The sequence below is a fragment of the Pyrus communis genome, chromosome 8 (assembly GCF_041283825.1).
Source record: "Pyrus communis isolate YQ-2024b chromosome 8, ASM4128382v1, whole genome shotgun sequence".
Taxonomy (NCBI): Eukaryota; Viridiplantae; Streptophyta; class Magnoliopsida; order Rosales; family Rosaceae; genus Pyrus; species Pyrus communis.
In genome coordinates, this window is record NC_142572.1 from 19,769,145 (window position 1) to 19,781,539 (window position 12,395).

At 33.9% G+C, this 12,395-nt stretch overlaps 1 protein-coding gene across 1 annotated transcript; it reads left to right on the forward strand.

Moving 5' to 3' along the window:
- Positions 1–5,209: 5,209 nt before the first annotated feature.
- Positions 5,210–7,197, forward strand: LOC137716857 (GATA transcription factor 21). The gene is made up of 3 exons (XM_068456219.2): positions 5,210–5,638; positions 6,106–6,570; positions 6,735–7,197. The coding sequence occupies exons 1-3, from the start codon at positions 5,381–5,383 to the stop codon at positions 7,077–7,079; spliced, it is 1,068 nt and encodes a 355-aa protein (XP_068312320.2). The 5' UTR covers positions 5,210–5,380; the 3' UTR covers positions 7,080–7,197.
- Positions 7,198–12,395: the final 5,198 nt, after the last annotated feature.

The window sequence follows — 12,395 nt, forward strand, 5'->3', positions numbered from 1 at the left end:
CTCTACCTAGCTAACCTAGCTTTGAGTGCTCTTCAAGTGTTGGACCGCCCTCGAGAATGACTTTTGCTGTGACGCTATCTCAAGTCAATTCAAGCATAATGTGATAAAGTTAAAACGTATGGTAATGTCTCAAGTGTGTCTTGTCTTCACATATGGATGAGATATTAGTAATCCATCTTCAAATTAAGGAGAAAAAAAAAAGAAGGTGTAATCGCTTATAGTAAAACGCAACTGAGCAGGTCAACAAGTTTCAAATTGTAGTTAAAACCTGTTAGTCTAAAAGACTTGTCGAGAACAACAAAATGTCTACAAACCGCCTAATTGACACCAAGGAGAAAAACCTCAATTGCTTCGGGACCCCATTGTAACAACAAAGATTGTGCTAAACTCCGATCACGAAGTTTTTCTACTTTCCTCCGAGTTTAAATTTCTCTCTCTATATTTAAAAGCACAAAATGTTTTACTGGCAAAACCATCAATTACCTAGTTTTATTTTCTTCAATTTTATAACATGTCCTCCATTTTCTAGCCAAGTATTGGAGAAGAACTTGCATGAAATATGTTGCACTATCATGTGGAGTCAGCGTTCAATAATACAATGTCATGTATACGTTTTTTTCTAACATGTCATTGCATTATTGGACCGGAACACTGCAGTAGCGATAAACGCGTGTCATACATATTATCTCTCCATGTAGTGAGATCATATAATTTGAAAGGGACGTGACAGAGCAAACCCCATTGCAAATTATATATGCTGTGAGTCTTTTGATGGAAAATCTGGAAATAATTATGCAGAAAGCTTTAGGAGTTTCCAACACAGCAAGTACGCAGAGCAGTTTCTACTACAATGACTATTACAACTTCCATCTGCATTCTGTACTGCTGTTATTAATTAAAATTAATATTAGAGATTTGGTTTGTGATGGTCCACACTACGACAGACCAATCCAGTAGTGGTCGCTGTCGTCGTTTCGGTGCAGGACCATCGGACCATATGGTGGTCCTTCTCCTTCCTTCCTTTCATATATATCATCATTTTCTTTCAGGTTAAGGGTCTTGGGGTAGTTGAGGACACTAAGGACTGAGGAGGGTCCTAAAATGACTGAAAGCGTTTTTGGTGAAAATGGTTTTAGAACCAATTCTTAGTAAAAATGCAAGTAAATTATGGAAAAACACTTAAAGTGCTTCCTGATAACTTGTGCTTCTTCCAGAAAAAACTTTAAGTGTTTTTGGAACCAAAAAACATTTTATCTAAAAACATTTTTAACCATTTTAAAAGTACATACAAATGAACTCTTAGATAATTAAACATTTGTGTCTGTGTTTAGAGTGGTCTCCAAGCAATTCCATGTTTACATCTCCACGGTAAAACCATAGTTATGGTTTCTGAAGTCGGTAATGACATCAGTTTTCAGAAGCCGTAGTATAAACTCATGGCACTGGGCCCAATCTTGGTTAGGCTCGTTTGGTATTTGTGTGAATGAAGGCCAAGTATGGGCCATGAAATGAAATTGCAGATTGTACACTTAAAATTTGAACCCATTCTTTGAGATCCAAAAACACCAAAACAGTTAACACCCCGCTAAGGCCTTCAGCCTTTCACAGTGATTTAGAGTAACTTCACCGTTGCTTATTACTTTAGGGATAGGCAACCCAATCCAGTCTCTCTCTCCCAAAAACACTCTAGCTCACTCTGGTAATTAGACCCAAGGTGAGTCCGATGGCAAAGTTAGACAATAATCGTCTAGCCTAGTGCCCTACCTATGTGACATAAGGCTGTCATCTTATGACGTCAATTATTAAAAAATTATAAAAAAACCAATTATAAATATAAAAATTATAATTTTTTTTTTCTATAAATACGTAACCATGTTCTTCTACCTTACACTACATTTCAATATTTTCGAATACTTTCAACTAATCTTTTATTATTATCCGAAACTAAAAACAAAGTTAACATTTATTATTTTATAAAATAAAAATACTAATATTTTAATACGAATTGCCTGGGTTATTCAATTTAGAGGTGGAGATACACTTGGACATTTACTGTTCATTGCAGGCACTTATTATTCATTTAAGGAGATTGAGTTGCCTATTATCCAAGGGGCCTTCCAACACTAGAAGTGCTCTTAAGTGAGTGTGATACGAATAAGGCAGTATTAGTTTGATAAAGTGAGTGTGGAAGGCGGCAGCCAGTTGCTGCCCTGGGCTCTAGCACACCTCAAGTTTTATCGATGAAAAATTTTGTCGTTAAAATAAGCATGTTATGGTCTAATATTGCTTGAAATAAAATTTTAGCGTACCCTCAACGCTTAAATTTCACTACATGTACAAGGAAAATAAATTATCCCACCCCTATTTAAATTCCTAACTCTACCATTTGTGTGACTTTGATACTGATGAGTTTTACTAAATCCCTAAAAATTAACAAAAACTAATAATCAGGGGGAATAAATCCAAAAATAATATAATTTAATCGAATTTTCCACTAATTTGTAAAGATAACGAATTGTGAGGTTGGAGATGAATATTTAGTTTGTGGTTTGGTGAGCTACCACACGGTTTAAGCCAAAACACAGCGATGCATGCATGCCCACCAAGCAACGACACAAGTAGTCGTCGTGTCACGTACCTCAAATTGTCACCCCAATTACAAAACCAAGATTTTGATGATAACTACATTCCTATATAAAATCATCCGCCATATTTTTGTTGCATGCTAAATGATATATATTATGATCGACTGAGATCTATATACACAAATATATAATATATAGATCTGTAGCCATATCATGACAATATTAATCAACCAATCAACTTCAAACATTCGTGCACACTACTTACTCACACAACTCATATTACGTAGCAAGTTTCTTGATCTCATATATTCATGAATTATAACGAAGATGTTGATTTTTTAAGCTTTTGTGATCATGATTAGGTATTGTTGTTGATTAGGTATTTCATGGTCGTGATTTAGGAATCTAGACAGCACTATTTGTATTCTTCTTCGTCTTCTCTTAGTGATCGAGATAGTGTTAAATATATAAGATGGGATCCGATCGATAGGATGGTTATGGTTGAGGAAAAGAAGTAAGCCATACTAGATATAGGAATCGATAACTAATTGTACGAACAAGATAAATTCATGGGGTGTGATCAAGATTCAAGTGATTCCAAGGATGAAAGTCTAGCATAAGTTCTCGACCTTATGTTTGGATGACGAACTTTTACCTACCAAAAGATTTTAGACTCAATTGTTAAAAATGCACAACAGTAATAGCACTAATTAATTACTTAATCACTAGAATTCTTCTACTAAAGACTACATATGCACTACAAACAAGGTAAACAAAGAACTTTTTGAACGACATCTTTATGAGAATCATTTGAAAGTTTTCTCAAATGTATTGCATCTTGGCATTTTCAAATCCCTCTATCAAATTTTTGTACTTCATTCCTAACAAATTTACATATATTAAGTTTCATGGAACTTTAAAGTCCCTCATCCAAACGCACGATTTTAAGAATATTACCACTCTTTGCCAATTAATTTTTTTTACATGCATGCAACTTGGGGTAATTTTTTTTCTATATGTGTGTACTGTAGATGTGGAGTTTATACTGCTTTTTTGAACAAAATTTATTGAGTCGGGCGTAGCCAAAACAATATATTGTTAAACTGTAGAACAAACCTCACCAAGTGGTATTGTGCTCGCAGCCAGCTTTAGATTTAAAAGGGGTCCCCTGGTCCTGCACCACTGTATAAACCAATGTGATCTTATAAAATGCAGCAAAGATTTTTCGAATTAGAAACGGACAAGAATTAACGGAAAAATCTTGTGAGACGACTAAATAAATGAATATAATGAAATTGCCTTCATATATCCTTCAGATGAAGTAATCATTGCTTGCTCCATGTGACCTGGTCATCAGTGTGAGAAAAAAAAAAGGACAGAGGGAGATCGAAATATAAAGATGAGCAATGAAAGAAAAATATCAGAAATTGAAAGAGAGAGAAAGAGAGGTTGTCACTGTCTGTAGCCTTTGCCAGCATTTGATGAGTTTTGGCAAGGTTAAGGATGAGATCATGAGAGACGCTCCCATATGCAAATAGGCTATCCATATACATTCCATTCCATACCAATCTCTTCATATATATCTGCACAGTTTTCTAGGTTTAATTTCTCTGAGTACTAATCTATTCTTCAAACTACTTATTTTTTAATCTATACATTGAAAGAAGTTGAAATTTCACTTTGTTGTCGAGCATATATCAAGCTGTTAAAAGATCTAATTGGACAAAATCTTGCTAACTATCGATGTGAGACATTTATACGTCCTCACATATTAGTTAGATTGAATTGTGAACGTTCAAAATTTAAACTCGAAATTGGAAAAACAATAGCTTATATAAGATCTTCTAGCTATTGCCAGTTTGAGAAGAGGAATAAGATTGTATTATAAAAACGAAAAGATTAAGATCTCAGTACGTAAACTCTAAACAAGAAAAAAGTGTATTGGCGGTGCCTACTTGTGAGAGAACACTTAGAAGATGTTAACAGTGCACAGAGGAATAACAGTGATGAGTATAGATACTTGAACCTCTAAAACCCTAGCTAAGACCTCACACACGCACACAACACGCACATGATAAATAGAATTTTACGCGCGGTAAAGTTTTACATGTTGTGTGTTGTATGTGAGAAATTTTTAGTTGTGATGGGAACACAAGTGGTACATCACATGTTTTAATAGGAGTGGTGAGAAATTTTATTTTTCAAGTCATTAACTTTTTAGCACACATATCTCACTATTTGTATAGTGACACGTGGTGTATCACTTCGTGTACCGATTATACTAAAAAAATCTCTCGTGTATGTATGTATTTGATGAATTTTTTATTATCAAGTTGTATAAAATAGTGGGGGTTGAAAACCGCAGAAAATTAATAGGGTTTGTCATACATACTGTACTGGAGTGCCATTGCGAGTTCAACAGCTCCTTTGTATTTGTCATTTTCTTGCAGCAGCAGCAGCTTGTTTATCTATCTATCTATCTATCTGAGTCCTCTTGACACGATGTCACGTGAATGTCTTTCAGCCTTTCAGGTCTCTCTCTCTCTGTCTCTCTCTGTCTCTCTCTCTATTCGGATTCTTGCTCTTTCTCTCTTATAAGACTTCAGAATATCTCAAGACCTTTTGATCAGCCTTTACCCTATCCCATATTGTCCTCCTTTGCTGGACACTCGACACACAACACCCTTTTAACCCCTCTCTTTCTCGCCCTAGATCTCCCTCCTCTCTTTCTCTCTCTAGATCTCTCTCTCCCTCTCTTCTCTCTCTAGATCTCTCTCTCTTTCTCTCTCCCTCACATGATGACTCCAGTCTATCTGAACCCACCATCCTCTCCTTTCTCCCATGTCGAGCAAGCAAATGATCAGGATCAACGCCTGAAACTTTTTATATCATCATCATATACTAATCAAGCTGCAGCTTCATCATGTTCTTCTCTGATCTCATCATTTCCTACTTTCTTCGACTCCTTTGAAGATCAAAGAGCTGGGAGTTCTAGCACCACTACTACTACCACTACTCTTGGTCATGGTCAATCACTATTATACCATCACAAGGTAAGAAAACCTAGCTATATAGCTACGAACATATATATTAAACTTAATTATCTTAATTAAATTTTCATATAGCTCGATCTTCCTTTAATTGATTCTTCACAAGTCCATGATCAAACTTGGTACTTCTGTGATCTGATGATCTCATAATTGATTAATTTTGAAGGGTTTTTCTTAGATAAAAGTTAAAACTAAAAGGCAAATGAATTATTCGTTCTCCAGAATTAGCTACCATCTATATATATATATAAGATTGATTTTTTGTCCGAGACTCCAAAAGCCATATTCGTTCTCTAATTTTTAGCGTTTTGTATCATTGTATGATTGTCACATGCATGTACGACACACACTCATAATTACATTAGATAAATTGTTAATCAATTAGTAAGTTAACAAAGACTTTTGTCCGAGACTCCAAAAGCCACGTTTGTTCTCTTTTTTTGTTTTTATTTTTTATTTTTTTATCTTAGGTTGATAAGCACATACGGGATTGTGGAACAAGTATTTATGATCAAGCATCCTCGTCATCTTCTTTAGTTCAGCCTCATGTGGTGGACGTTATAAGCAACAAGGACCATAGATTGATGTCGGCATATGCTGATCATGAAAGGGAGATCAATGGTAGAGGAGGAGAAGAGGAGGGTAAAAGTAATAATAATATTAGGCCAAGGGCAGTAAAATGGATGTCCTCCAAGATGAGGTTGATGGAAAAGATGACCAACCCGGATCTCGGGCCGGCCGGTACCACTGGAAATCATATACCTGCAGCCGCGGAGATAGCTGAACATAAATTCCGAGTTGTTCAGTATCAAGAAAACAGTGATGAAACCAGCTTTTCCAGAAATAGCAACAAAACTACTCCAGCTGTTAGGGTTTGTTCTGACTGTAACACAAGCACAACGCCACTTTGGAGGAGCGGTCCTCGCGGCCCCAAGGTAGTTGCTGTCTAAGATTTTTATATTGTGAGACTGAATCTGAACCGAACATACTGACACATAAATAAACATGACTAATGGTTCAAATTAATTTACTGTTTGACAAGAGATAAATAAGCAAATACATGTTTGGGTTCATGTGTGTGTATATGTGTTTGTTGCAGTCGCTGTGCAATGCATGTGGAATCCGACAGAGGAAAGCGAGAAGAGCCATGGCAGAGGCTGCGGCGGCTGCTGCAAATGGGTTTGTAGTCGGCGCCACTGACACTTCATCTGCCAAGGGTAAGGTGGCCAACAAGGAGAAGAAACCGCGGGGAAGCCATAGCAAGAACAAGAGCAAGCTCATCGTCACCGACACTCCATCAGTATCTCCCAACAACAAAATTAATAGTAATAATAATAAGATTTGTTTCAAAGGTTTGGGTTTTCAACGAGTGTTTCCTCAGGATGTTGCTGAAGCTGCAATCCTCCTTATGGAGCTGTCTTGTGGCCTAATTAATCACTCTTGATTTCCATTTACATTTTTGCTCTCCGTAATCTTTTATTTAGGAGGATTTTTTCTCTCTCTTTTATGTGGTTTTGCTAAAGTGTAGTAGTAATAAAAAATCGAAAGGGTTACTTGAAGAACATGAGTTTGTTGAAATTGTAACTGTAATTTATTTTACGCATTGTTAAACTGTGAGCTATTAATTAAAAAAATTGTTATTAGCACTCCAAACTTTTTATATTAGGAAAGAAAAATACACTTATGAGGAGTGTAAAATGAGATTTTTGGAGTGCCAATAACACTTCCCTTAAATAATGATAAAAATTAGCATATTTGAATACATAAATTAATAATATGTTTATTTATAGGGAATAAGATGAATGAGAATAATTCTCATTCTTTTTCCTTAAGTTTCATAATCTAATACCGAAAAATTAAAAATCAAATCAATTAAGAACTCCATACTTCTCTTATTCTTAAATTCTCGATGAGAAATTTTATTTAAACCCATATAACCTCTTTCTACACCCAACTTAAATTTTAAATATGAATTGTTTTTTTTTTACTTTATTGCATAATCACCATCAAACACAAGATAAAACTAACAATAAAATTAAAATTTATCAATAAACTCACATTCAATAATCAAACCTTTCCACTATGCAATCTTTATCCTATGTTCATTTTAGCTAAATGTCGCTTTAAACCCTACCCGATGGATGATGATTTTGAAGAACACTGATTTGCACAAGATGTTAATAATGTTGTAAATGTCACTTGTTCTAGTTGAACCATGCTATTTAGCATCTCATAAAGGAGGCCAAGAGACGTATCAGCACCTTTGTGGGATGCATTGGCTGAGATTATTGATGTCCAAATGATTAAGCTCTTACATTTTGCTTGATCAAAATCCCTTTGTGCCTAGTAAAGAAAACTCAACTTTGCATGAGTATCGATGTATAATAGCACTTGCAGCACACTGATTTTTGCTTGATCAAAATCCCTTTGTGCATAGACAAATTAAATTGTTTCTAACAGCAAAAGCATGTACTTCCTCCCTGACTTTCAGATTTGATAAATACGATATTGTGGGAAGAATACTTGAAAATGCCACGGTATTTGGTCTGCTACCGCATGCCTGCATTACGCGAATCAAATTTAATGCCTCTTCGTGCCAGTTGTTCTGAACTAAACCAAAAATCACAGCATTCCAATTACTTAACTTTGGCTTCTTATTATCTCGAAAATCAACTACGGCTTTGTCAACAAACCCATGAAACATGTACCCCGAAACTAATGGGCCATAAGTGACCTCATCCTTTTCACTCATCTCATCAAATAATTCTTGAATAAGATGCAGAACACTGGTTTTTGAGTTTTTATTTCTAAATGGGTGTAAAGATAAATTTATAAATTGAATTGGGTTTGTGAGGGTAATTTAAGTAATAAATTTGGGTATAAAGAGATATCGATAATTTAATTAAAAGTAATATGAGTGTAGAAAATAAGTTGTATGTATAAATATATTAGATGGGTTCAAATAAAATTTTTCATTCCCGATTCCTTACTTCCTCTCATTCTAAATAAGTAAAACATTTTCATATGCAACGGGCTGCGCTGATTGGATAAGAAAATTTGAAAAATAATAGGTCCAAAGGGAAGGTTATGAAATTGAGCCCAGAAGTGAATGTTGTGACATGAAAGGAAACTTCATGGCCGCCTCATGTGGTCAAGGATGATCAAACTGAACCTACCTCATGACAGTGACCTCCTTCTCATTTACCAACTCTAAGAACTAAAATGGGAGTTTATTAATTTCACCTACCATCTATCATGATCACCTAAAACTTGCTGAACATTCATCAATCTTTACCGACTCAAAAACTAGATTTTGGATGTCCTACATATGTAATTTCAAATTTAGTCAATTGATACTTTGTCATCTAAACTATTAGGAGGTGAATTCGTACACAGACCTCAAGTGTATGAACGAATACTCTTAATCAAGTGAACTATAAACTATTGTTATTTTTTTCCTTCATGTTTTATTTGAGTTCAAACTTTATGCACCCAAAACTCTTTGTGGCCTCTCTCTGACATATCTACCTGAGTGACACGTGTTACTTTGATTTAATTTATCTTTAGTGTACACATTAAGAAGTGGATCCCACAAAAAAGTGTGTACAAAATTGTTTATAAAAAGTAATGCCACAAATCTATCCCCTTAACTTTTTAAGGAATACTTTGGATGTGGTCCCTAGCTATCAATATTCTTTTACTAAAATCTTGTTAATTTTTATTTTTTTTATCGAAGTCATGACATAAATTTAATAATGCATTTATATGTAGGTTAATATATATTATTTAAATTTTAAAATTAAAATTAAAATTTGTAATTGTTTATATTAAGAATAAAACCCATATTTTGTGGGATTAAAAATAATAAAATATAAATTATACTCTCTAATATATATTTTGTGTGTGTGTGTGTAAGTGCTATTAGCCCTCCAAAAATCTCATTCTATACTCCTCACAAGTGTATTTTTATTTCTAATTATAGAAAGTTTAAAGTACAAAATGAGATTTTTTTAATGCTAATATCAATTCCCTATACATACATATATATATATATATATGTATATATAAACATGGATACGTTAATCAAAATTAACAAAAAAATATTATTGTACCAAAACATGGGTCCATTCTTCAAAACCACAAAAAAAAAAATTAGGCTTAATAACATTAGTAAATTTCTTCAATTAAACTTGACATGGATACATTCTCTAATCAACTAAAAGAAAGTACCCATATAAGTTTAAATGGATTAAAAAAAATTGAATGGATTTTATACAAAGAAAAATGGGTACATTGTATATTTAAAAATAGTACATTTTACATATAACAATTTGGTATTTTAGCCATTTAGTACTTCGGACTAGTGCTATTCCTCTTCATTTGGAAGTGAGAGGTCTTACGTTCGATTCTCGTCAAAGGTGAATTTAAACCACATTATTGCTAGCCCATTGTGAGGCTAAGCTCACCACTCTCCCTTTAGTGTAGTTAATGTCGTTTGTTCAAAAAAAATATTTAAGGATGGGTACATTAAAGATTAAAAAAATTAGATGAATGGGTACATTTATGATTAAAAATTGAAAATCTTTTTATAATAAACCAATGGGACAAACTTATTCTAATTTTATTTTATTTTATTTGCGAAATGTTTTGAATTGAAAATTAATTAGGAACTTAATAAATGTGTGAGTATTAAAACCCCAAATTCAATTACTAATTTTTATTTTAAAAAAAATACACAACTGACGTTCAAATTCATTATTACATTAATGTTTGGGACTTCGATCAAAATAAAAAAACTAATAAGGTCTTGGTCAATGAACATTAATAACTACAGACCAATACTAATTTCTTCTTTTTTGTTGAGGAGATAAGTTGAAGAATTAACATTGTTAAGTAAGATTTAAATGAATGATCAGATCTCAATATATCACAAAAAGACCACATAATTTTTTTTTTTAACAATCGATATTATCTACACTAACCTCACAATGGACTAACACTAATGTACTTTTTTTGCTAAGAATCAATCCAATAATGCCACTTAATGCTAATTGAAACTATTCTATATTGTGATAAATCTGTAGATACCAATCATTTTCCACAAATACCATGATGCCACTGCAACCGAATTTTACTCTCAAATGTACATAGTGCCCTTTGTAGTGGATTCCCACTTCCCAGGGATTAAAAACTAAAAGGCTGAGACCAAGTCCTAGATTCACCTACTCAATCAGGATTGCTAACTTTAGCAAAAAACAATCTGGTCCGTTGATTCTGACAGTTTGACGGTCATTAATACATCAGACTAATAAAAACGTCAAATATATAATCACAATAACAGCATCTGACTCAGTTCAGTTGAAACGTACACTGTCAGCCACAGACATCTTTCTCCTCTCAAGGATGATCCCCTGTCATTCTTTACCAAAATTACACACCAAACCCGGATTTAGTTCTTCTTCGGACCTCAAGTTTAAGGATCAGAAAGTCTGAATTTTTGGTTCATGTGAAAGAGAGATTTAAGTCTTTAATTTGTGTGAGGCGAGCTAATAAAATGAGATATTAATAAACGATAGGTCCAATTGAGTGACTCAAATTGTTTGATCCTTAAATTTCGGACAATAACATTTCGAGTGAATCTCTGTCCCACCAACCCCCGCTTCACCAAATACAGTTGGCCCCACCAAATAGTCAATCTGGCAAATAATCCACAAGATTGGAGTTGGAATATTCAACCAAATCTCCATTACCACAAATGTGATAATTCTTTTAGGTCTTTCATCACTGTTCATTAGCTTAGATCTAAAGCGTTTGGAAAAATCTTGAGTGTAGCTGTGTGTATATTTGCATACATAACATAAAAAGAATGATATGTATCTTGTTACATTTAAAAAAATCTTGAGTGTAACTGTGCGTATATTTGCATACATAACATAAAAAAAATTATATGTATCTTGTTACACTTAAATTCAGAAATTTGTAATATTACACGAGTCATAAGGCCCATAATCTAACCCTTGTGTGTGAGGTGATACATGAAGATAAGGCTATCGTGTTAGAGAATCTGCCAACAAATTACAGAAAAGATTCTCAAATTCTCACTCCAAATCCAGCAGATATGCATCAAACACTCCTTTGGTTCATGTTTTTTCTCCCTCCCCTCCTCCCTCAACACTATTTGGACAAAGCCATTCATTCAGATCCATTGAAACTCAATCTCCTTTCCTCCAATCCCTCCCACACATTCATGATTTTAATTTTCATTATTTTTGTGGGTTTTTCATACCCTCCATAAAAATTCTATCCTTTTCTCGATAGGTGCCCAGTCATCCCAGTCATCCACCACCCACCACCACCACCAGAACTTGAAACTCCCATCACATTTTCTCCAAATTTAATATATATTATTATATTAAAAGAGGCGAACATGTAACTCTATTTTTTTACACAATTTTTTGCATAATATTTTTTTAGAGTTCAATCCATAATGCATTCCAACGATCCGAACTGTGTATCTTTTAGACCTTCTGTCAAAGATCATATGTACAAAAAATTACCAAAATCCGAAACCATATGACTGTAGGAGTAAATTTAGTGTTTCTTCATAGGATCTTATCCGTCAATTTCCTCCCCAACAAATGAATTTCTGAATGACTTTGTATTTGCCTAATTTTTTAGACAAGAATAATCTACGAATGACGTTCTAAAAAATAGATAGTTCGAATCATTAAAGTATATTATGAAGCAGATCTTACAAAAT

What these genes read in the sequence shown, in the direction of transcription:
- LOC137716857 (XM_068456219.2), top strand. Translation starts at nt 5,381, where the DNA reads ATGATGACTCCAGTCTATCTGAACCCACCATCCTCTCCTTTCTCCCAT. An exon ending in CACTATTATACCATCACAAG is followed by an intron (nt 5,639 to 6,105) that starts GTAAGAAAACCT and finishes TTTTTATCTTAG; the next exon opens with GTTGATAAGCACATACGGGA. An exon ending in GCGGTCCTCGCGGCCCCAAG is followed by an intron (nt 6,571 to 6,734) that starts GTAGTTGCTGTC and finishes TGTTTGTTGCAG; the next exon opens with TCGCTGTGCAATGCATGTGG.